Raw genomic sequence first — 26,960 nt, 5'->3', positions numbered from 1 at the left:
GTTCAGTTCAGTCACTCAGTCGTGTCCAACTCTTTGCAACCCTACGGACTGCCGCATGCCAGGCTTCCCTGTCCATCACCAAAGCCTGGAGCTTGCTCAAACTCATGTCCATCAAGTTTGTGATGCCATCTAGCCATCTCATCCTCTGTCATCCCCTTCTCCTCCTTGCAATGACAATTCATTAATTATTTCCTACAGGGAGACATTCAGAGTGTTGCATATTCAGTTCAACCACATTTATTTACCAGTATTTATGGAGGTCCACTTTACACATACTGCTGCTGCTGCTAAGTCACTTCAGTCGTGTCTGACTCTGTGTGACCCCATAGATGGCAGCCCACCAGGCTCCCCCGTCCCTGGGATTCTCCAGGCAAGAACATTGGAGTGGGTTGCCATTTCCTTCTCCAATGCATGAAAGTGAAAAGTGAAAGTCAAGTCGCTCAGTCGTGTTCGACTCTTAGCGACCCCATGGACTGCAGCCCACCAGGCTCCTTCGTCCATGGGACTTTCCAGGCAAGAGTACTGGAGTGGGGTGCCACTGCCTTCTCTGTACACATACTGAGATACAGAAATAAATGATCTCTGTCCTCTCTAGGAAAATAGAAAATTATACACTTAGAATGTAAATCGATATAGCTGTCTTGCAATGACAGCTATAAAAAAAGAATGATTCAAAATTGTTTCTATTATATAGTATATATTTTTAAAGTGCATTGAAAACAGGTGATGTTATTACACTCAAATAGTGATTCTTTTTGAGTTATCTATCGTTGAGCAATTTTCTTTTATATTTTGTATTTTCCAAATGTCTTTGATTGGTTATATATTGATTCTATACTTGAGTGAAAATTTTTAAGCCTTATTTTTAAAATAAATATTCCATAGTTGAGCCATCCAGGCATGAAATATGGGTATTTTAAACAGAGTTCATACATACCCGGATGCTCCCTGTCTTTCCATCTACTGATGGGGGATTAAGTCACATTCTCTTTCTTCTACTTCAAATTAAAGCTTGTTGTATGTCTAAACTTTGGTTATTTTTAAAATACATAGCACTGTCTGGGAAATTACATGTAGGTTATATAGATTTAAGCTCTTTGAGGATGCATATGCCTTTGAGATCAGCATTTCAAATAAGTAACCTTTGACACCTCCTATCAAAGAAAGATTGAAAAAAAAAAAAAAACAAAGATTGACTTGTACTTCTCATGTGGGTGCCAAAATTATATAGCATTTCGGTCAAATGTATGACCATTTTTCAGTATTTAGCTGAGGAAGAATCACCTCACAGGATCATCTCTTCTCTCTTTTCCTTGGCCATTTAGCCTTTCTAAATAAAGTCTACATTTGAGAGAATCACAGTTATTCTGCCAGAGTTATATAAATTATATAAGATAACTTTGGAGAGCAGATAAACTCACACACATTTGAGGATCTGAGAGATTTGAAAGCACATGGATCAGAGAGAACAGAAATGAAGCACAATGTCACAATGTCATTCAACAGCTGTTTGGTCAATGTTGTGGAATCTAATGAAATCATCAGCTAGTGAAATTCCAGCTGAGCTAGTTCAAGTTCTAAAAGATGATGCTGTTAAAGTGCCGCATGCACTATGCCAGCAAATTTGGAAAACTCAGCAGTTTTCTTGTCCACAGAACAGGAAAAGGTCAGTTTTCATTTCAATCCCAAAGAAAGGCAATGCCAAAGAATGTTCAAACTACTGCACAAATTGCACTCATCTCACACACTAGCAAAGTAATGCTCAAAATTCTCCAAGCGAGTCTTCAACAATACGTGAACTGAGAACTTCCAGATGTTCAAGCTGGATTTAGAAAAGGCAGAGGAACCAGAGATCAAACTGCCAACATCCACTGGATCATAGAAAAAGCAAGAGTTCTAGAAAAACATCTACTTTATTGGCTATGACAAAGCCTTTAACTGTGTGGATCACAACAAACTGTGGAAAATTCTTCAAGAGATGGGAATACCAGACCACCTTACCTGCCTCCTGAGAAATCTGTATGCAGGTCAAGAAGCAACAGTTAGAACTGGACAGGGAATAACCAAATTGGGAAAGGAGTACGTCAAGGCTGTATATTGTCACCCTGCTTATTTAACTTATATGCAGAGTACATCATGCAAAATGCCAGGCTGAATGAAGCAGAAGTTGCGATCAAGATTGCAGGGAGAAATATCAATAACCTCAGATATGCATATAACACCACCCTATGGCAGAAAGCCAAGAGGCACTGAAGAGTGTCTTGATGAAAGTGAAAGAGGAGAGTGAAAAAGTTGACTTAAAACTCAACATTCAAAAAATGAAGATCATGGCATCCGGCCCCATCACTTCATGGCAAATAGATGGGGAAACAATGGAAACAGTGACAGACTTTATTTTGGGGGGGGCTCCAAAATCACTGTAGATGGTGACTGCAGCCATGAAATTAAAAGATGCTTGTTCCTTGGAAGAAAAGTTATGACCAACCTAGATAGCATATTAAAAAGCAGAGACATTACTTTGCCAACAAAGGTCCATCTAGTCAAAGCTTTGGTTTTTCCAGTAGTCATATAGAGATGTAAGAGTTGGACTATAAAGAAAGCTGAGCGCCGAAGAATTCATGCTTTTGAACTGTGGTGCTGGAGAAGACTCTTGAGAGTCCCTTGGACTGCAAGGAGATCCAACCAGTCCATCCTAAAGGAGATCAGTCCTGAGTATTCACTGGAAGGACTGATGCTGAAGCTGAAACTCCAATACTTTCACCATCTGATGCTAAGAACTGACTCCTTGGAACAGACCCTGATGCTGGGAAAGATTGAAGGCAGGAAGAAAAGGGGAAAACAGAGGATGAGATGGTTGATGGCATCACTGACTCGATGGACCTGAGTTTGAGCAAGCTCTGGGAGTTGTTGACGGACAGGGAAGCCTGATGTACTGCAGTCCATGGGGTCACAAAGAGGCAGACACGACTGAGTGATTGAACTGAACTGAATTGAACATGCTTTGAATATTGGTAAAGGAGCAAGTCAATTCCCAAATGAAAACTTTCTATATGACTTCTGAGGTGTTCATTGATTAAGAAAATTAAACACCTTAGAATATGAAGAAGAACATATGTGTATGTATAACTGAATCAGTTTGCTGTATAGCAGAAATTAACACATTGTAAATCAACTATATTTCAATAAAGAAAAATAAAATAAACATCTGAAAAATAAAATAGTTGACCAATTAAAAAGAAAGAAAATTAAACATCTTAATATGTGTAGATAAGCTAATGAAAAGCAAAAGAAATATATTCATGAACTGGATGAAATTGTCTGTAATTCTATGTTTTATAAAGTAAACTCTAAAAGGGACGTGTCAGCTCAAGACAGAAGATGTGGATCCACTTCAGATTGGTTGAAAATGTAATATAACTGGTATTTTACTGACTGTAATTGAATTTTTGAATTCAATTCAAAAGTTTTGAATTATTATTATTCTGCAAAATACATAATAGATTGATGGAAAGCTTTGAGCAAGAGGCAACAGCATCATCAAAAGAGCCTCCCTGTCTCAGGAAGAATCAGCAGCATAGGAGCCTAGATCCTGTCTCCTCACTTCTCCTTTAAACACTCATGAAGAAGATGCCTAGAGGAAATAACCACATGAGCTCTAGAAAATAAAAGGAGAAAAAAACAATCACATAATGGACTCTAGGATTAGTTTCTATAATTTACAGTTCTGAGGTCTGAGGACACAGATAGAAAACAAGATTAATTAGATTAATTAGCATGCGTACAAATAATTTCTGATGATCTCTTGGGAAATGAAAGTCAAGGCCAGCCTTTTATAGTCTGCAAAGACTCTGGAAACACAGAAGTAATTGTTGTGAAATGGCCGGACATAGGAATGCTTTCATTCCTAAATTCTGTTTGCTATGCAGATAAGGTTGTTTAGCCAGAAATTATATTTATTAAATCCCTAAGGTATTCTATGGAGAAGGCAGTGGCACCCCACTCGAGTACTCTTGCCTGGAAAATTCCATGGGCGGAGGAGCCTGGTAGGCTGCAGTCCGTGGGGTCACTAAGAGTCGGGCACGACTGAGCGACTTCACTTTCACTTTTCACTTTCATGCACTGGGGAAGGAAATGGCAACCCACTCCAGTGTTCCTGCCTGGAGAATCCCAGGGACAGGGGAGCCTGGTGGGCTGCAGTCTATGGGGTCGCACAGAGTCGGGCACGACTGAAGTGACTTAGTAGTAGTAAGGTATTCTAGGCAGTGTTTAAAGAATTTTACCTGTACTTTCTTGAGGCCTCAGAATACATCGTCTTGATCTGTAGATAAAAACATAATCCCAATAAAAATCCCAATGAATTATCTTGTGGATATTGACAGACTAACAGATTTAAAGTTCATATGGAGATGCAAAAGACTGAGAATAGCTAACACAATGTTGCAGGAAAGCAACAAAGTCAGAGAACTGACACTACCCGATTTTAAGACTTAAACTGTTAATATAAAGTGACAACAATCAAGATAGTGTGGTATTGGTGATATTAGCAATATGGTGGAGTAGACGGTTCCCAGACCACATTTCCTAGGATCCAGGAGGGAGGCTGTGAGACCTCAGTGCAGCCCAAGACTAAGGAGGACAACCTGGAGAAGGCAGGCTGGTGCACACTGGCTGGCCTGGTGACTGTGGCCCCAGCTGCGAAGCAGAAGCAGCCCTGTTCCTCTGTGGACTTGGCTTTAACTTTCACTTATTCACCCTTCATTTATTTATTTGTCCTATCTTTATATAGTTCTGAGTTCCTGACCTATATTATTTTCCTTTCATCTAAAGTATTTCATTTAACATTTCTTTCACGGCCGTCTACCGGTGATAAGTTTCCTGTTTTCTCTGAGAATTTTTTTTCCTCCATTTTTTTCTTTTTCTTTGACCTCACCCTGTGGCATGAGGGATCTTAGTTCCCCAATGAGGGACTGAATCCACACTTCCTACATTGGAAAGTGGAGTCTTAACCACTGGATCACCAGAGAAGTCCCCCTCTCACTTTTGAAGGATAATTTGCAGTGTACAGAATTCTAGGTTAGTGGATTTTTTTCTCTTAACATTTCAGACATTTCACTCCACTCTCTTAATTTCTGAGAAGTTGGACATAATTACTATCTTTGTTCCTCTATAGGTAAGGTCTCCTCCTACCCCTCCTAGGCTACTTTCAGGATCTTTTATCTTTGATTTTCTGCAATTTCAAAATGATATACCAAAGCGGTTGTTTTTTTTTTTTTTTTTTTTTGCATTTCCCTTGCTTTGGTTCTCTGAACCTCTTGGATCTGTGGTCTGGACTGATATGAAATTGGGGGAAATTTTCAGTCATCACTGTTTCACATATGTCTTCTGTTGCTTTTTCCCCTCTGTTTCTGGTATTCCCATTATTTATACATTACATCTTTTTGAGTTGTCCCAAAGATCTTGGATATTGTTTAGTATTTTTTGGTCTTTGTTCTCTTTGTTTTTCAGTTTTCAGGGTTACTACTGAGAGATCCTCAACTTCAGAGATTCTTTCCTCAGCCATGTCTAGTCTACTAATAAGCCCATTCCTCGTTTCTGTTACACTGTGTTTTATCTTTCTCAGCATTTCTTTCTCATTCTTAGGAATTCTACTCTCTTCTCACATGGCTCATCTGTTCTTGTGTGCTGTCTACTTTATCCATCAGACCCTTAGTATAATAGTCATAGTGTTTAATTCCCATTCTGGTAATTTCTACACCCTTGCTATGTCTGGTTCTAATGCTTGCTTTGTCTCTTCAAATAGTGTTGCTGTTGTTTTCCTCTTGGTAAGCCTAGTGATGTTTTTCTTAATAACAAGAAATGAGGGGCTGTGTAGAAGGAAGTGCTGTAAATGGGCCTTTAGTCACATGATGGTGAGGGGGGAGGGGAAGCCCTCTACAGGCCCATGATCAGGTCTCAGTCTTTTACTGAGCCTTTGCCTCTGGACTGTGAACTTCACAAGTGTTGCTCCATTTTTTTCCTCCCTCCTTAAGTGGAAGAGTATTACCAGAGTGTGCTGCAGTTTGGTATTTCCCTTTTCTGAAGTCAGTTAGGCTTTGGTAATACCCCAGCGGGTTAGGGTCTGTTTGGCTAATTTCCCCTGTGGGCTGGACTTGTTAAAAAGAACAAAGTGCTCTGGCATGTTTCAAAATGGTTCCTTTTCCCCTCCCCCTGCCAGAAGCTTGAGGGTATTTTTCTCTGATAATTACTGTGGGAACCTGGTTAAACTCCTGGAAGGAAGTCTCACAAGACCCTGGGGACCTCCCTATGACTAAATCCTCCTGGAGTTTTTAACTCTCAGACTTGTTCACATTGAGTTTCCTCCTTCAGCACTGGCTCCTGTGGCAATTTCTGAGTCTTTTCTCTGATCAATCACTACTCCCAATATTTGCCCGACTGTCTTTCCAATCTTGGGGCCACAGTTGGCTTCGTGTCTTTCTCTCTCTCATGGATCCAAGAAGTGTTGAATTTTCAGCCTGTCTTTGCTTTTTCTGAGTCATCAGGACGAAGTGATGACTTATAAGCTCCTTACATGAGGAACTGGAAACTGAAAGTCTTATTAATTTTTTTACTCCCTGTATGAATTCATTCGTTTATTCAAGAAAATATCCAGTGATGAATTAATTAATGAACTGAATGAATTCATTACATTGATATTTAGCCGGAACTGTTTCAGGCTTTGGTGCTATAAGGGTAAGCAAAACAAGTTTTCCTGGAGCTTCCATTCTTATGGAGAAGATACAATAAACAGAGATATAAGGTTGAGAGAAGTATGAAAAAGCATGAAACAAGAAAATGAGATTGGGAGGGATTGGGCACTGTGCTTCAGAAATGTTGAGTATAAAAGTCTCTCTGAGAAGATGACAGATGTGGAGAGACCTGATGGAGAGAGAGAGAGTACCTTGCAGACATGAAGGAGGAGAGCATTTCAAGCAGAGCAAATCATGACTGCAAAGGCTCTCAGGTGAAAACGTGTTTGGGTGTGTGGCTGGGAGAGAGAGGTAAGAGGTAAGCAAGGTAGCCAGAGGCATATCATGTAGGGATTTATATACTGATGAGAAACCATTGGAGGGCTTGAACTGGAGGGTGATGTGATTTAACACATGTTTTATAAGGCTTATTCTGGCTACAGGGTGGCGAATAGACTGTAGGGTGCTGAATTGGATCCAGAAAGGAGACTATGACAATAATACAAATGGGAAATCACTGTGGGCTGGACTAAGGGAGGTGGCAATGGAACTGGTGAAAAGAAATGGATATTCTTTCCAGGTAGGTGCCACTGGAACTGCTGGTGGATTAGATGAAGAGCTTGAGAGAAGGAATATTTCTGCCATTTCTCTGAGTCTTGGATCAGGTATGTGGGTAATTCCATCACGAGAGGGACTAATACTTTTGCCAAGGACCAATGTTCTTGCTGTGGCTTCCAGTTTGTTCTCACGGGTTTCAGTTCATCCCTGTGAGCTTCCTTTTCCTCCCCTGCTGCAGATCTGGCTTCTCTTCCTGATTCAGACCAACCGTTGGCTGTAAAAGCTTCCAGAGATTTATTTACCAGCTCCAAGAGCTGTGTAAGGTCCATCCCTATAATAAAGTCCTTATTCTGTATCACTCAGAGTGACTGCTTCCCTGATTAAAACCTTAACTGATACAGTTTGATCTGTTTATCAGCCCACTGAATAGAGATATTCATGAACCAGTTGGATATAAAATGTAAGAGATATATTAGTGATATCCATGATTTGTGGCTATCTAGTCTTTTTTTTATTCAGTTCAGTTCAGTCACTCAGTCGTGTCTGACTCTTTGCGACCCCATGAATCGGCTTCCCTGTCCATCACCAACTCCCAGAGTTCACTCAGACTCACGTCCATCGAGTCAGTGATGCCATCCAGCCATCTCATCCTCTGTCGTCCCCTTTTCCTCCTGCCCCCGATCCCTCCCAGCATCAGTATCCTATAATAAATAACTTTTAAAACTATTGTCTTCTAATTGCATTGCATTGTGTTCAAAGAATGTAGGAGTATGACTTCTTTGGCATTCATTGAGTTGTTTGTAGTCTTTATTTAGGAACAGTCTTTTGTACTTGGGAAGAACGCATATTTTCTGGATAAAAGATTTTATGGGTATCCACACAATAGGTAGGATATGGATTATCCATAAAATCCTTAAGAACTCTTAAAAATGAAGAGAACAAAATTGCAGGTAAATATTGTTGGGGAGTAAGAAGGTCATTACATATTTGTAAAATAAATAAGCCACCAAGGAGACCCAACCATCATTAACTTATATATGCATAATACACAGACTCAAAATAAATGAAGCTTACTGAATTACAAATTCAAAGAATTTTGATTTATAAATTATTTCTAAAATGGACCAAAACAAATAACAAATCAAATCACATTTATGTGTGTGTGCGTGTTTCTAGACCAAGGAAACAAACTCTACTTCTTATAACAAAAACAGATTTGAATGACATTGAATAAGCATTTACACGTCAACTTTTTGGGGCTCAGCATTCGCAGGGTAGAAGTTGAGAGTTCTTATCTCAACCTAATAGTTTAATCTACAAAATAAAAATCAACTGGGATTTCCCTGGTGGTCCAGCGGCTAAGACTCCTTACTCCCGATGCAGGGGGCCCAGGTTCGACCCCTGATCAGAGAACTAGATCCCACATGCTGCAACTAAGACCCAGCACAACCAAATAAATATTTTTAAAACATTAACTGAGCAATATTTGCTTTTATCATACAATTATGACAAAACTACATTTTATAAACATATGAAGAATATAGATTCACTTAGTTTAGAAGCAATATCTGTCAAATATTGTGAGGTGATACCCATTTTCCTACAAGGTAAATGCTTAAAAAATAAAAAACAGAAAAAGGCACAGTATTATTCTTTTCTTACCTGGCTTCTCAAAGTTTATGATTTTCTGTCCTTGATTTATATATTCTATCCTTTCTCAGTCTGTCTGAACATTTAGAAGTAATTACTTAACACCTTTTAGATTGCAGTATCATTTCAAGTTCTCCTTGTTTGTTCTATCTGGCTGTGGAGTTCCTCACATTTTTTTATATTTTTTTGTTTATGAGCTCATATAAATATTCTTGCTTCAGGATTATTATTAATTCAAATTAAACAGTGGCCACCAGGCATAGTGGACTCACTCGAAAGGTTAAACCAAACTTTCAGTACTGGGTTTCAAGTTATCCCAGTAAAGAAAGGATGCCTAATGATCTTTGAATTAGTTGTCTGTTACCATCATAATGATGTACAACAATCATAAAATACCACTGGCATATAATCATGTCTCAGCTGGAGTTTGGCTGGGTGGCTTTCATGATCTTGGCTGAGTTTGCCCAAATACTTGACTGGTTGTTGGTTGTCTAGCCTGGTCTCAGCTGTGCTCCCTGTGTCTCTCATCCTCCTCTTATACCAGGCATACACTCCTCAGGACAGGAGAGCAACAAGAGAGAAAAAGAGAGGTCAAGCTCAATTCTGCAAGTGCTTTATAAGCCTCTGTTTGCAGTAAGCTGGCCAAAACAGGTGGGTTAGTGTTTGGAATGCTTGGCTCCCTGCAGGAGGTGATAGCAGACTTACAGGTGTAGTAAAGGGTGTGGCTATAAGTGAGGAATTGAGGCCATTTTATGATATCTACTATAATCTTAGAAAAGAGATACTCCCTATTGTACTGAATAAGCTTGAAAGAAGAGAAGCTTTTTTCATGGACAAATATAAAAGTTTGGGTAAAAGTCATGACCCAACTTTTATTACACTTAAAAAGTAATAGGCAGCACAATATTGTAAATCAACTATACTTAAACACAAAAAAGAAAATAGAAATCACATAACTGTAATGGCAAAAAGAAAACTGTAATGTAAACTCCTTGGAATAAAATGAAAAGAAATGCCAGTTCTTGGGCATTCTGGGAGATGCCTAATGAAACAAGTTTTGATACTCAGAGGTTCTAGACACTTACAAAAATTTCTTTGCAGCTATGTTCTCCTAGGTCTTCAAGATGAGAAGGTTTTAAAGCTGATTTACTCACTTCTAGGTCCTTCTCTGTTCACTGTTTCAGTAAAAACAACATGTTTCCCTCTTGGCGATAAATGTAAGTCACTTTCCCCAATTTTATACACACTCAAATCTTGTCTCAATTATAAACACATCTTTGTCTGTCTTTTCTCTCCAGCAGAAAACAGCCAATGGCTCCTGTTCACTTTCCCCATAGCATTTTGCTTATTTATTATCATTGTTTTACAATGACATCCCATCTTACACAAGAGCTGGGGTGGTGAGTGGGATAGGGGCTGTGCATATTAAAAACAGGGGCCAAATTTCAAACAAAGGGGAAGAATGCAGTGTCATAGGCTGGACCATGGACTCCCTGAGGGCAAAGACTCCTGAGAACAGGGCCCAGGGTGTAATAAGTATTCAAAAAATGCTTAAAGGAATGAAAGCAGTGGGTACTGGTGGTTGAGTACTTAGACTCGGAAGTCAGGTTCCTTGTTCAAATATTGGCTATACATTTACTAGGATAATAATATGAAAAGCTAGGATAGTATAGGATCATATACTATAGCTAGGATAATACATGAAAAGTACCAGATGGGTTTTTTTTAAGTAGTGAAAAATTTATTGTGATCCCATCATCTTCATAATCCATTGATTAAACAAATACTATGATATTAACTTTCTTTTAAAAAAGTGGATATTTGATGTTTATTTAATTATTGGCTACATTTTGCAGCTTGTAGGATTTTAGCTCCCCAACCAGGGATTGAATCCAGGCCCTCAGCAGTGAAAGTTCAGAGTCTTAACCACTGGACCACCAGGGAATTTTCTGTAATATTAATCATTGATTTACTATATTAAGCTATTTTATTATATATTATAGATAAGGTACTCCTATTTAAATACTGCAAAAGGAGCATAAAAATGTTTTAATGTTTACTTCTGTGAAAAGCAAACACAATAAGTATTTAGCTGAAAGGGACCAATAGAATTTAATCATTCATTTTTATGAAAAAAATTTAAATTGAAATATAGTTGATTATATTAAACTATTTTAAATAGTAATTTATAGGTAACAATTTTGTTTCTTCCATGATTATCATTGCAATTAAAAAGCCTTTAGTAAATTGATGGTGAATCACATGGTTCTAAATATGCTAGCCTTTATTATTACTATTACTGTTGGGACTGATGACAGCAATGTGGCAGGTGGGAGGATGATACAGATTGAATTGTGTCCTCCAAAGGAGCTGACTGGGGTCCTAACTTCTGGTACCTCAGAATGTGACCGTATTTGGAGTTAGGGTCTTTATAAACGTAATCAAGTTTAAAATATGAGATCACAGGGTGGGTTGTAAGCCAATATGGCTGGTGTCCTTATATAAAAGGGAAATTAAAACAGACACACAGGTACACACAGAAGGGGAGAACATCACCCGAGGATGAAGGCAGAGATCTCCAAGCCAAGGAACACAAAGATTGCCAGCAAACCACTGGAATCTGGAAGAGAGGGATGGGACAAAATCTCTCTCTCAGCCTCAGAAGGAACCACCCCATCATCACCTTGCTCTTGGACTTCTAACCATGTTTAAGCCACTCGACTGTAATCCTTTGTTATGGCAGCCCCGGCAAACTCATATAGCAGGTGAACACTCATTGGTTGTGGATTCCTGACATCCACTATGGTAGATTTTGGTTCTGTTTCTTCTATTTTCCTGGCAAATTTCTGAAGAGTTATGTTAGCTTCAGGAGCACAGGACCCCAAGGGATATTTTGTGACAGGGCATAACTTCTGTTCCCAAGATAAAGCTTAGTGGTTTGAGCAGATCACCTCTCCTGGTCTCCTATTCCTTGTTTCCAAGATAAACTAGACAGACAAAAAGTATCTAAGTGTCTGTTCCCAGCTATAAATGCGATTCCTGCTGCTGCTGTTGCTAAGTTGCTTCAGTCGTGTCTGACTCTGTGCGACCCCATAGACGGCAGCCCACCAGGCTCAGCCGTCACTGGGACTCTCCAGGCAAGAACACTGGAGTGGGTTGCCGTTTCCTTCTCCAATGCATGAAAGTGAAAAGTGAAAGTGAAGTCGCTCAGTCGTGTCTGACTTTTAGCTACCCCATGGACTGCAGCCTACCAGGCTCCTCCGTCCGAGGGATTTTCCAGGCAAGAGTACTGCAGTGGGGTGCCATTGCCTTCTCCGTCAGTTTGAATGAGTCTAACATAAACCCAGCATGGGTATAAAAACAATACGAGATCTCTCAGGTTTTTCCTTAATTCTACCCATACTTTTTTCTAAGAATAAAATATATTTTCCTCAAAGAATAAATCAACTTCTGGCCACCCAGTGAGAGTCAAATGGTTTTCTTTTAGAAAATTTGGAAGGAGATAAGAAGAGAACATCACTGTGGCACTGGGAGTCATGGTATATGCCACTGGACACAACATTTTTGTCTATAGCTAAACTTTGTCCTGGGGTCACACCAGGTATCAGGCTGTGGCCTGAAGCTTTGGTAGAAGCATCTCAACAGGTAGGGAATCAATAAGCCAGTGGATGCTTGGTTCGACAGAAAGGTCACTCCTTAATTTCAAACTTCGTGTGCTATTCTAAATGGCATACACCAGGAACTTGTTACAAAACCTGTCCCTTTATTCACGGCTTGTGAGCACATTATTATGCTTTTCTGATAAATAATTTTCCCAGGGGAGTACTTACCACAGCAGCTGTTGTGTTCTGTGTGGTTTTATTGCCTATACTCAATGAGAGCAGAGGCATGGTACAAATTGTTGTGCATGACCCTAGCCTTCTGTCTGCAATAAGGAGCACACACAATGCCATACCAAAGTGTTTATTGACATTCCTTGAAGGTGGTAGGATGGAAGAGAAAGCTCGGCCTGAGTATTACGTGACATTTCTCTTGTCGATGGAAGCAAAAGCAGCCCAAGAACAAGGACTTCTCCTGCTATTGTCTAGAACAAAGACTTGAACAAAATCATTATAGACATTTCTTTAGGTAAATTGGAAGCTGCAGGAAGTAGGCTAATGGAACGATATTTACTCTAAATACTACCTCTAGGCACCTTTTTTTTTTTTTTCTACAAGAACAAAGGGACTACATGTCACTAACAGGAAAATAACACGTTCTCTTTTGGACCTTATGATGGTTGGAACATCCATCCCAGACTTTGATGATATAGTATTGCAGTAGTTTTAAGAATGAACACTGAAGTACATAATAGTAATAAGAATCATAAAGCACCACATTGTTATGTAAAGTTCTAACTATTTTCATTTGAAAGTGTTTTACGTTGACTGGGAAAACATTTGTGGCAACTGAGAAATTTTCTGAACCCAAATTTGGGACACGTGGTTTGACACATGGACTGATGGTGCCACAGATCTAACATCAGAACTGTTCTGGAAGGTCCAGCTTGTGGGCTGGTCATACAAATGCACTTACTGTTAAATGACATATGATCATGTGTTAGAAGAGAAAAAGATCGAGATTCTGTATATTTAAAGCCTGCCAACAAATGGTATACCTCTTTTTCTTAATTTTCTCTTTGAATGACAATTGTGATGGTAGTAAAAAATTTTCACAACCACGGTCAACTTATAGACATAGGAATTACAAAGAAACCAGTAGCTTTATAGTACTTCTCTTGACTCTGCAGAGTCCATTTCTATTTTTAGATTATCATTTTCATATAATAGAATAAAATGGAATATACACAAAATTATTATAATACTTCATATTATTTTTGAAGCATTTTTCAAATTGACACATAAGTGTTCTGATATTTACTTTTTTTTGTCCCCCAATTAAAGGTAATATACTCTTACTAAAAATAGCCTTAAAAGATCTTGTTTTAGGGAAAGCGTGGTTTAAAAGTGGTTAATTTTATAATGCGCCTCCATGGAGAAAACAAATACTTTAAAAATAAATTATACATGGTAACAAATGGGTGAGATCTATCTTGCTCATTATGAATTATATGATTTGGGGTGGTTTGCACCTCCATATGGTAAAATTAAGAGCATAATTGAGTCATATAGCTGTTTTGTTATACATGTAATTACATATATATATTATGTTATACATATATTAAGTAACAAAACATAATGTGGAACAAAGAGAAATAAAGATCTTTCCATAACAACTGTCTGTCATCTTTGTCTTCCTTCCTCAGGGAGTCTGTGCAAGGCTGTAGGGGAAACTGAGACCCTATTAAGCACACTTCACATTTTTCAGGGACTCTGACATCAGTATTTCTTTCTGGAATTTTGTAGTCTTATGAAAAACTGTTCCTGTAATGCTTCTGGGATATATCTGAACCATGGCATTGGTCAGAGCAGTAGGAATAAGGAGAAATAGTTGAAAACCATTCATGTCTAAGTTTTCTATCTCTATATATCTTCTAGCATACCTTGTTCCTTCTGTATTGGGGAGAATAGACATCAGTTAATCTATTAACAGCTTAATTAGATACTTGTGTAAATTGTGAAGATTCCTGGGAACAGGCTCCATTTTGGAACAGCTTTCTCTCTTGCCAAAGCCTAACATATGAGTCCTAAAAAAAAGAACTGAATGCTTGAATTAACAAGTATTTACATATATCTAACACCAAGTTCTAAAAGTGAAAGATGCTCCTTTTACTAAAGATGCTATTCCATATAGGATGGTGAAATGATTTGCATTATCCTTATGTCCTGATTTCATAAATAATAGCTCCATTGGAATCCATGACTTTCCAGATGCTGAGACATGTCCTGAATTACACAGATCCCTCAGATTCTGCATTATGGAACTTACACATTCCATCATCCTATGTCAGTAAATATTCTTTGTAGACAACAACAGAAGGCCAGATTTCTGTAACATACATATTCCTTGATGGACCACAGGTACACAGCAGCAAGGGGTGCTGGGCATTCGAATTCCTACTAAAGGAATGTTTCCTTAAGGAGGGCAGGGAATACAACTGATGCATTGTCCGGACACAAACCAACATGAATACAAGACATGGTTCCAGATGAAATTAACTTGCCCACGTTTCTCACATTTTCCCCTTGTTTAATATATATTGAAAGACAACAATGTAACATTCAACATTTCTTTTCCCAGTGAAGAAAAACACTTTCATTTACAACATATTTCAGACAACATGGATAACAATATTAGAAAAATAGCAAATGACCATCATGTTTGGGTTTCTTCCAAAAGTAATCAAGAGGTCAGGCTGTCTCTGGAGCCTGCAACTATTACTCTGAAACACTACATTTACTGAGACATCTCTTTACTGAATGCTAAAAGAAACTGGATCCCTATTTGACACAAATTGGTATGCCTTTGGGGAGTTAGGTCTCTGCTCCAAAAGGATTGCTATGGAGGAAGGAGATGTATTATTTTGCCCTTGATCCCTAACAAGCACCAACGCTCTCTGCAGCTTCTGATTTAGTGTGGTCCCTGCGGACAATCAGATGTGAAGGAATTTGAACACCATGGTGAAGAAAAACTGAAAAGTAAACATGAAAAATAAAAATGCTATCAAAGTTGAAATAAAAGTTTGTTTGCCAAACAAGTAATTACTTGGCTTGAATGGAAGTCATGAGATTATCAAGACATTTTTTTTTTTCCTCTGGGAAAGAGACCTGTGATCAAACAAAGCAAAATAAAACAGTACAGAACCCAGGTATTCAGAGCAACTGAATATGTCCTTCTAAACCGTCCTGATGTCCTTTCCCCCTTTCTCCTGTTTGCTTCAGCACTTCTATACAACATCAGGGGGTAGAAGCCTCGTTGTTTATGCTACGTAATGCGATCTCCTTCTTGGACGTGTGCACAAGTTTGTGCTTCTTGGGTGGTGGGTGTTCACAGGGGGTGTGTCCCCACCCCCAGACTTCTCTGAACTCAAGTCGAACCATAATCCCCACAACCACTGGGATGCCCTGCATTGCATCAGCAGGAGGTGTTTTTCTTGCTGTTATTATTGGTTGGAAAGTATGATATTTGCACCATATGTCTAGGCTAGTTCCAGCTGATGGGGCTGATGCCACATACAAATCATGAGTTGAATATATCAAAATTTCGGTTTAGCCACTGCTGTTTTTGGATGGATTGGATGCCCAGGGAAAATTAGAATGGGAAGAAAAGAAAGAGTTGATCAGCTCCTATTCTGAAGTTGGTTGTTAGAAATTATAAAAAAAAAAAAAAAATGGTAGTTCTGCTCAGAAGACATGGGTGTAGAAAAGCTTGGAATACTTAATGCTCAAATTTCCCCTTAAATCATAGAAATGGAAGTAAACATTTATTACCATTTGGTCAAGTGTAGCATAACTTGCATTCATATTTCATTGTTAGTAATGGAGGTATGTGGAGATATACACAGACCTTGAGACAGCTGTTTTTTTAAATATTGCATACAGGCTAGCAGTTCATTGAAAGTAGAGGAGATAAGCCTGAAGGTTAGATCTTAGAAGAAGGCAATTCTTCATGCACAGCTCGTCAATCCTGATTTGGTTTGAAAATGAAAATCACAGAATACCAAAATCAAAGGAGAGTTGATTCAGGGAAAGGGAAAGGATGATGTCACTGGCCAGGAAAATGTCAGGGAAGTTGCCAGTTTCTCACTCAAGTCCAAAGGTGCTGGTTTCTTCTACTGCCGTTAACAGCTTTTCATACAACATGGAGTACGAGGGATAAGGTGGAAGATCCAATCGATTGAAGCACGTGTGTGCCCTGAATGGGGGAGAAAAGGCTGGTCAAGGTGTTTGTTTCAGTGACACAACTGGCTTGGCTAGTTCTGTGATCAGTCTGAATCTGTGAATCAAAAAGCGAATCAAAAGGGAGCGGAACTGTGTTTTAGCACCACCATGCACACGCTGCAAAGAACCACAGCCTTCCAGATGTGAATAGAACAGTTACGGCACTAGAATACCTAGAACTGGGGGAGTCTGTATTTGGAAGCAAACCACACTATACCAGCACTGTACTATCAAACCAGTGGCATTCTACAATTAAGAGATGAAGCTGGATGTGGTCGGTGAAGGAGGCAGAAAACATAATTAGTATTACAGTCATATTCCCAAGTCTCCCTGCCCAACTCTGAATTCTGGGCTTCTGTAAACCCTGTGTATTGACTTAGAGGTGCCAATGGACACCATGGAGCTCTGAGATCCAATGCTCCCTCAAGGCAGGTGTGTCCTGGAGACAGTCTGACTCCTTTACAGTTCACAGTGGGGCTTGCGTAACCTGGAGCAAAGATGCTGCATTTCCAAGAACAGCTGCATTTGTGGGATAATCCTTCCTGGGGGCCAGCAGCATCCCAGTGCCACCTGCCCTGGGTTCTGCTTATGTCGTCATGTTCTTCATCCTACAGGCCCATCTCTGTGGGCCAGTGTCTGGCCTAGATGAAGAATGGCTTCCCTTGCCACGTGCCAGTGTGTGGACCAGGACTACCCCCTGCTAACCAACTTAATTGGTGGTGGTAGTGGTGCTTTAGTTGCTAAGTCGGATCTGATTCTTGTGACCCATGGACTGTAGCCCTCTGCCCAGGCTCCTCTGTCCATGGGATTTCCCAGGCAAGAATACTGGAGTGGGTAGCCATTCCATTCTCCAGGGGATCTTCCTGACTGAGGGCTCGAACCTGGGTCTCCAACATTGTAGGCAGATTCTTTACCAACTGAGCCACCAGGGAAGCCCAATTAAGAGGGACAGAAAAATGCCAAGTGTACTTTTGGAACTGGCTGAATTCCAAAAGCCAGGGGCAGGATACGGGCAGATAGAATCTTCTTGGGTTTCTTAATCTGGTCATTTTAACTATCACTCATGAGTGGAAATAATACAGGAAAAAAATCATCTGTTTACAAAACAGTTGGGATCAGATTGATTCTATAGAAGTTAATTTCTGGAAATAAACTGAAACTTTAGCAAATGGCACCTCTTCAAGACCTAGTCTGAACAAGAGCTGCTCTTACTGCATTCATCTATAGCCTTGGTTAGCTCTTAAATATTGATACATCTTAGTCAGTAATATAGAATGAATAAACATTATCAAATCATGATTGGATTCTGCATTCCTAAGTCCTCGTTCCCCTCCATGTGGTCTGACAGCACCGAGGACCTGAGTGCATCATTCCCTGGGCACTGGGTCCAGTGCTCTCAGGTGAGGTGGGGCATGGAGACAGCACAGAACCAGACTTTGGAAGGCCTCTATTCTGATCGCAGTCCAGTCATTGACTAGTTTTACAACCTGGGGAAAGTCAATGAGTCTTTGTGGGCCTCAGTTTCCTCACGTGTAAATGGGGTAATAATACATGCTTCATGCACATCAGAGGGTTGATGTGAGAATAGAGCACACACAAGTGCCTTTCGTCAACCATGAATCATAATTTAAGCAGCAGAGTTTCTTCATAATGCAAACACAGTTGCAATCATGATTTTAGGAACTGTGTCCCCCTTGTGAGGACTTCAGACTCTTGGCTTTTTCCACCTGCCTGCTGGCAAATGAACTGGCCTCATCTCGTGTTTGTGCAGCCGACATTTTGGAACTCCACGGGGTCTGACCAGTTGTGCTGGGTCGAACTGCACTGTCAGTATTATTCTGGGGTTCCAGCATTTTGAGATCATGCTGGATTTGGATTGCAATCCATCACAGTATCTGTGATACTTCTAATCCGTGTCATCTACACAATTCATCTCCCTGTCTCCTCAATGTTTTCCAAGTTTTTGATCAAAATGTGAACCAAGATAGGGCCAAAGTCAGCCTTGCTTCTCTGCAGTAGAGACCACTTTAAGGTTGGTTAAGAGTAAATATTATAACAAAAAGGGGCAGCATCACTACCCACTGTAGCTGGCTGTATAGCCAGTTGTGAGGTCAGTTACTTAAGTTGTGTCTTTTTTTTTCTTTCCTTTTCTGGCCACACCACCTGGCTTTCGGGACCTTAGTTCCCCAACCAGGGATCGAACTCATGTCCCCTGCAGTGAAAGTATGAAGTCTTAACCACTAGGCTGCTAACCACTAACACAGGGAAGTCCTCGTGTCTCCTTTTCATGTCATCGTCTTCCACTTCCCAACTACAGCTTCAGTCACCAGGCAGGTTCTCACTCTATCACTGCTGAATCTACTCTTTTCCAAATTTGTCAATAACCTCTTGATTCCCTCATCCAGAGGTGCATTCTCTATGCGCACCTCCCCAAGCTCATTGAAACATTTGACACTCTTCCTATGAACATCTCTCTCCCTTCACTTCTGGACAATTTCTCAGTGGCTGTCAGTTTCTCACAGGGACTCCCAATGGCTCCTTCATGCCTCCTTTGTAGCCCGTCAGCCTAGAGAGCAGGGCTTCAGGCACCACTGATACTTGGAGCTTGATGACTTTTCACCAGGAGGGGCTGTCCTGTGTCTTATAGGTGTTCAGCAGCATCCTTGGCCTCTCCCTGATAGAGGCCAGCAGAACCCCTACCCAACAATCAAAAATGTCTCCAGACATTGCTCTATGTCCCCTGGGGGACAAAATCACCTTCCCTGCCTCCACCCTCACAAACCATCACTATAGAGTAAGCCAATACTAACTGAACCAGGTCTCCACCTGCATCCTGGGCTTGGGCTCAGTTTACCTCTGCAGTGAAACATGTTCATATTAGAATTTTAGTCCAGTTCACCTGCTCCTGACTCATAATTCTGTTTTTCTCGTCCATACTTGAAATGTAACCCCCTAAGCTTTCCTCCTCTCCTTTACTCTATTTCCACACTGCCTGTGCTGTGTCTACTCTGACCAGCTCCCAAGTCTTCTTTCCTTCCAAGCTTTTCCTTACCAAGTTTCACAGTAAGGAAACTCTCCCGTCTTTTGGTCTGGCCTACAAGCCCTAGCATTCTCAGCCCTCATGAGTGGAGACAGCCATTGTTTACCTGGCTGCATTCTGGGCTGTTGGATGGATGAATACTTTTTTCCTCCCCAATGCCAATTCTAGATCATTACTTTTCAATTTTTTGATCAAAAATTTCTGCTCCCCTGAATCTCATGCCATTTTTCTTCAAACTACAAGTTTTGTTTGGCGTTTTATTTTAACAAATAGGACGGGGTAGAAAGTAGAGAGTACTACCTATAGATAATAGGGATGAGGTATAGTGGCTCAATGGTAAGGAATCTGCCTGCCAGTGCAGGAGACATGGGCTCCATCCCTGGGTCAGGGAGATCCCCTGCAGAGGGAAATGGCAACCCACTCCAGTATTCTTGCCTGGAAAATCCCATGGACAGAGTAGCCTGGCAGGCTACAGTCCAAGGGTTTGCAAAAGAGTCAGACACGACTTAGTGACTAAACACCAACTGTTTTGAAGAACTAGCATTTCAGATACATACTCAGGAGTATGCCTGCTTAAACTAGGTTGGGGTGTAAAGGGACCCTCTCTCTGTGTTAAACACGTTTGACCACAGTGATCTAGATCTACCTTCCACACCTTCTGACCCCCTGAGGAACACATTGGTTAACATTTCTGGTAATTGGCTTAAATGTTTTCCACTTCAGGTCTTCCCACCATACTGTGTAGCTTCTGAGTTCACATGGCTGACTGTTCAGAGCCCTGGCCTGCCAGTTCCTTGACCTTAGCCCCAGTGACCATCCCACCCCTGCTATGCTCTAGTGATGGTGATTTATGAAGTTTTTTCACCAGGCTCTGTAAAACTATAAACCCTGCCCCCAGAGTCTTTGTTCTAACCCCCCCACACTCTAGAAGGCAAGGACTTGGACTGATGCACGGCTTTGTGTGATGCTATTTGGCTCCCTCACCTAGGAGGCCAGCTGTCTTTCTAGAGGGAAGGTCTGAGGAGAAGGCAGCCTAGACCATCTCTCCTCAGAGTGTGGGCAGTGCATACGAGGCTCACAGTCTCTGCAGAGCTGGATCACCCCATGGGTGCGTGGCTCTCCTGCTTTCCTGGGCTTTTGACACCTGCCACATGGCCTAGCCAGGTCTCTCTGAACTACCATTCTTGGAATTCAGAGGCCATTTCTTTCTCTCCACCCTAGGTGACACTTTCCAGGTTCTTGAATCTTCAGAAGATACAAGGGAGACTAGTTGGGGGTTCATACTCAGAGGGTCATCTTCACTGTCCTCTTGAAGGCCTCTCAGCTCTTCTTGGGGCCCTTCTGGCCCAGGATGAAGTCCCTGCTTCCCCCAGGAACCCTCTCTGGGGCTCGAAGCACAGCAACTTTTCTAGGGATGCCTTAGCCCAGATGTGCAGAGCCTGTTCAGAAGGTCAGTGTTGTTCTTGTTGCACAGTCATGTCTGACTCTTTTGAGACCCCATAGACTGTTGCCTGTCAGACTCCTCTGTCCTTGGGATTTTCCAGGCAAGAGTACTAGAGTGGGATGCCATTTCCTTTTCATAAGCTGATGCCCACTCTGTTAGTTCTGTGTGGGTTAATAGGATTAATACAAATTTCAAAGCTTCCCAGAGCATATATGTAATTAGACTCAATTTCTGACCTCAGTGACAAAAGCAACGACTTCTGTTTCCTAAATAATAGCACAGACTTCTCAATGGGGTCTTCTCTCTGTGGCCCACCAAACTTGCTCTCTCAACGATGTCCCCTGCAAATGTCACGTTAGACACCTTGTCCTCCATGCCTGCTTGGCGCTCCTTCCTGAACATAGCTGACCTTTCCACCTCCAGGCCTTGCTCTTGCTGTTGCTCCAGCCTGGAATCCCCTCTGCCCTTCCTTGCCCCTCATGGCTCACCTGAATGCCAGCTTCTCTGTGACATCTTCTGTCAGTTCAGTCAGGATTAGGCCTCTGTCCTACAACCTCATAGCATCCATGCTTTTACTGTCTCTTCTTTGCTCTCCTCTGATTCCAACTGGGGTTGTAACTACGCACCATCTGGTTCTGTTCCTCCCTGGACTCAGCCCCTCTGGGCAGGTGCATTGTGTAGCTCAGCCATGCCCCCTTATCCCCATCCACATGCACACTGAGGTGCTTACTCTGGGAGTAGGGTATCACCAAATGTGACTCAAACTCACGTCTTTAAAGTAAGAACAAAATGCTTCCAAAGAACCTCAACCTTCAAACCTATCATTAAACCCAACAAATGGAAATCTTGCCTTTTGAGCCTGATTTTCTTGCCAGACTTCATTCAGGAGGTTCAGCTGTCAGCAGAACCATGCAAATGAGCACTGAGGGTCTGCTGATCTAATTGGGTGAAGACAGAGCTGAAAAGCACCCAAGGCTTCGGGCTGTTATTAACCAGCGGGGCACGTTCTCTGTTTCCTGGGCCTCCTACGCTCACATGAATTATCTCCAGGATGCTATAAAGAGTAGGAAAGCTAGATAAAAATTATAGTTCAATAAATCCTGCCACAAAAGGGATTAGCAAAGCATCTCAGAGGCCATGTAGAAACAGAGCTGAATTAAATATGAATCTTCTCTTACAATTAGAAAACATCACAGTAGAAGAGAGTAATGTGGATCGATCTTTTCTTCTATTTGCTGAGCGGGATTTATGACTTTAGTAGCTACACAGAAGCCTCTCTTTAGTGCTCCTTATTTCACTGAGCAGGAGAATATGCCATCCAAAGCGGCACAGAAAGTACAGAAGATGTGTTGGGATGAAAACTCAAGGCGCAGGGAAAAGATTCTGTTAAACTGCCTGGAGCTCTAGTACCTCCTTTTGTGCATTATCACACAATAATTTCCTCGATAGCTTACTATATAGAAGCCACTCTAGAGACCCAAGATACATACGGTTTTGTCTGCACATGTTTTAAAACATAGTAGAAAAACACAATATGTACATAATTCCCTGTGTATCAAGTGATACGCCCTAGTGAGACAGGCTGGGACCTGGCACCATTCACTTCAATACTTGCACCTGGACGAACATCTCCTCGAGCAACAGAACACAAAGAAACTAAAAATAACTGCCCATAATGCACAGCCAGGGGTTTAATATGAACAATATGAACAATAAGATACAAAAGGCCAAAACCCAATTGCCATTTCTGAGGTGCTGAGAGCAAAAGTGGGGGACGGCACACAGCACTATCCACAGGGTGGGCAGAGTACCTAAGCCACTGCTCCAGCCTGAGCCACCCGTCAGCTCCCACCCCACACCATTTAAGGGACCAGCTCACTCCCCCTGGTGGAGTGAGCAAAGGGACCTGTTGCTTGTTCTCCCTTAGGCTGCAGTCGGAGGAGCCTCTGCCTGAATTTCTCACCTAGTCTCTTTCTACAGATTTCTAGTCTCTTTCTATAATTTCTATAGATTAAAAAGTCCAAGAACCTTGGTCAGTAACAACAGAACTGCAGACTCAGTGCTGGAAGGGCCACTTTGGGCTTCCAGCCTCTGGGCATCCCCCTTCCCCCAGGCAAGACATTCCTCTTTAAATTAAATTGGGCCACATACGACTGACCCATGGACCATGAAACCAATAGCCCCAATACCATCAATCATCAAAAAATGACTAGAAGTATGACCTGAATGCACTTCCCTGAGACTTCTCCCCCACATCTTTCACTGATGACTCAGAACAATATACTGGGCAATAGGAAAGAATTCCATCCCAACGGATGATTGCTCAAGCTCAAATAATACAGTGGACTTGGCCTTCTTCAGCAGGTTTCCTGAAGTGGGGTGGGAGCTCCATACCTGGGAAGAGATGTAATTTTCCCCCATTTCTCTATGCAGAAACGCCGAAGCCCGTTGCTTCCTCGCAGGGCTGCAAAGCCTTCGTAGGGCACACTTGATGTTCCTGTGACGAACTGCAGTAATCTGAGTCTCTGCTCATTGTTGAAACGCTCCACCGCAGCCCAGAACCAGCGGATCACAAGATGCCCATCATGATAACCTGAGCGGAAGCAGGAGGGAGACAGAGAGGATGAGGAGAGGGGAGGAGAGGTGGGGGAGATGAAATACACATTAGATGTGCTAAGAACTCAACAGCTACTCTAGATCTGCTCATTTCTCTAGTGGTGGCCTTCAGGTAGGTCTGAAACAATGTGTGTAACTGAGTCAAGTTCAAAAACAAAAGCCAATTGAGAAAAGAGGCATTTTACAAAAAAGGTTTTATGTTCTCAGGGATGTCCTCAGGGATGTCTGCTTTCTATTTAAACAACTGGGCTCCTAGGAGTCACTTTCCTGCCTGAGATAAATGTACACAATGAGTGGTGAGGTCTGGCAGAGATCTTTGGGGTTCATTTCCTCATATTGTCTTTGTTCTGATGTCTTAGCTCTTGGTAACCACGCACTGTGGGAGCATCTAGGACTTAAGAAAGGTGAACGTCAGTCTTGGTGAACGGAAGATGCTGGGCTCTCCCCGCAGCCCGTGGCGCCCTTAGAGCTGCTGTGCTCTGGCCAGCCCTGGCCTGAGAGGAGTTGGGCCCATGGACGGAGTATGGGGCCTCACAGGACAGTACAGAAACCAGGCTTGGGGCAGTCGCTGAAGGAAAATGATAGACTGCAAGTGCAAGAAGTACTCAAAGATGAAGAAAGAAGGCTGGGCTGGGGCAGAAAGAAGAAAAGCTTCATCAAACGGAAGGTGTAACTCACCTCAGAGGTGTGAGTTAAGCATGTGAAGGCTTGTGTGAGTGGAGGAGGGGCTATAATGATGAGAATGAAGAATAAATATGCAGGGAACAGCAAGCTGCTTTTGAAATGCGGTGTTCAAAAGACTCTTGAGAGAGAGTCCCTTGGACTGTAAGGAGATCCAACCAGTCCATTCTAAAGGAGATCAGTCCTGAGTGTTCACTGGAAGGACTGATGTTAAAGCTGAAGCTCCAATACTTTGGCCATCTGATGCGAAGAGCTGACTCATTTGCAAAGACCCTGATGCTGGGAAGGATTGAAGGTGGGAGGAGAAGGGGACGACAGAGGATGAGATGGCTGGATGGCATCACCAACTCGATGGACATGAGTTTGGGTAAACTCCAGGAGTTGGTGATGGACAGGGAGGCCTGGGGTGCTGTGGTCCATGGGATTGCAAAGAGTTGGATATGACTGAGGGACTGAACTGAACTGAACATACAGAATATATATATGAATATTATTCAGCCATAAAAAGGAATGAAACACTGAGTCATACTATAACACAAACAAACCTTACTAAGTGAAAGAAGCCAGACCCCAAAGGCCAAACAGTATATTTCTATTTATATGAAATATCCGGCACGGGTACATCCGCATAGACTGATGGCTGCTGGGGGTGGGGAGTGGGGAGAGGAATGGGGAGCAACTGCTTCACAGGTCCTGGATTTCCCTTGGGGACAAAGAAAATGTTTTGAAACCACTGAGAGGGGATGGTTGTACCACATCTACAATGCACTAAATGCTGCTGCACTGTTCCCTTTAAAATGGTTATTTTTTTTTAACTTTTTACTTTATATTGGGGGGTAGCCGATTAACAATATTGTGATAGTTTCAGGTGGATAAGTAAGGGACTCAGCCAATGAGTGCTACAATGTATACATATACATGTATACATTCTCCCTCAAACTCCCTTCCCATCCAGGCCGTCACATAACACTGAGCAGAGTTCCCTGTCCTGTATAGTAGGTCCTTGTTGGTTACCGATTTTAAATATAGCAGAGTGTACATGTTGAATCCAAATTTTCAAACCATCTCTTCTTCCCATTCTTCCCCCCTGACAACCATAAATTCGTCCTCTAAGTCTGTGAGTCTGTTTCTTTTTTGTAAATAAGTTCATTTGTATTTCTTTTTAGATTCTGCATATAAGGGATGTTATGTGATATTTCTCCTTCTCTGTCTGACTTACTTCACTCTGCATGACAATTGCTAGGTCCATCCATGTTGCTGCAAATGGCATTATTTTATTCTTTTTAACGGCTGAGTAATATTCCATTGTCTCTGTGTAACACATCTTCTTTATCCATTTCACTGTTGATGGACATCTAGGTTGCTTCCATGTCTCGGCTATTGTAAGCAGTGCTACAATGAACACTGAGGTGCTTGTATCTTTTTGGACCATGTTTTTCTCTGGATATATGCCCAGGAGTAGAATTGTAGGATTATATGGTAACTCTATTTTTAGCTCTTTTAGGGAACCTCCATACTGTTCTCCACAGTGGCTATACCAAGTTGGATTCCCATCAACAGTGTAGGAGGGTTCCCTTGTCTCCATACCCTCTCTAGCATTTATTGTTTGTGGATTTAAAATGGTTATTTTAAACTATATACTCAATATCTTATAATAACCTGTATTGGAGGAGGATATGAAAAACGAATGTATAATTTATATACATATGACTGTAACACTTTGCTGCATACCTGAAACTAACAGAACATTGCAGATCAACTATATTTCAATAAAAATAAAAAATAAAATGATAAAATGTAACATAGGAAAGAAATGGTTAATTTTGTTATGTCAATTTCAAATCAATAATGTTTTTTAAGAAGTTATAGCTTGTGTCTATGGGAGCTGAGCCATCACAAGCCCCGCTCGCTCACCTCCCCGGTACTCGGCGTTGTTCCGCCAGTCGGCCAGGTCAATCTCTGCCGTGCCAGCGATCACCAGCTCCAGCTCCCTGGCATCAAACACGGAGACCAGCCTTGAGTCCACCACCTGAAATCCAAATTAAGCTTTAGCCTACAGACCCAATGTTATCGAGAGGTTATATTCATCATTACCACTTCTGTGGGCTAAGCTGGGAAGCTCACCACTGTTCGCAACCTTTCCCCCCTCTCCCAGTGTGTTATCACGTTTAAGTAAATCATGACATTCTGAAGCACAACGCCTTAATGAACTGGGAACTCAAAAAAGGTCCCCTGCTTTTCGTTACCTCTGATATTCCCTCTTGGAATGATGTTATGAACCAGACTGACTTGCCTTTCTGTAGTCACATTTAAGTTTCCCAGTAACACTACATTTTAAAGGCCAATTTGTTTTGGAGTGATTCAGT

The 26,960-nt window shown here is 41.4% G+C and overlaps 1 protein-coding gene across 2 annotated transcripts in view; it reads right to left on the bottom strand.

The window, feature by feature from the left end:
- Positions 1-12,880: 12,880 nt before the first annotated feature.
- The window catches only part of HECW1 (HECT, C2 and WW domain containing E3 ubiquitin protein ligase 1), a 326,637-nt gene continuing 312,557 nt past the window's right edge, over positions 12,881-26,960 (bottom strand). For both annotated transcript variants that reach the window (XM_086396047.1, XM_086396048.1), the window contains 3 exons: positions 26,509-26,623; positions 23,692-23,890; positions 12,881-16,787 (listed from right to left, as the gene is read on the bottom strand). In XM_086396047.1, coding sequence (XP_086252173.1) covers positions 16,676-16,787; positions 23,692-23,890; positions 26,509-26,623 — 426 coding nt within the window. In that variant the 3' untranslated portion in view covers positions 12,881-16,675. The remainder of the gene's footprint in view (positions 16,788-23,691; positions 23,891-26,508; positions 26,624-26,960) is intronic.

Source organism: Bos grunniens, chromosome 4 (genome assembly GCF_055505025.1).
Source record: "Bos grunniens cultivar Pamir isolate PY7600 chromosome 4, Bosgru_T2T1.0, whole genome shotgun sequence".
NCBI lineage: Eukaryota > Metazoa > Chordata > Mammalia > Artiodactyla > Bovidae > Bos > Bos grunniens.
The sequence above is the reverse complement of the archived record's forward strand: the minus strand, read 5'-3'. Positions and strand labels throughout refer to the sequence as shown.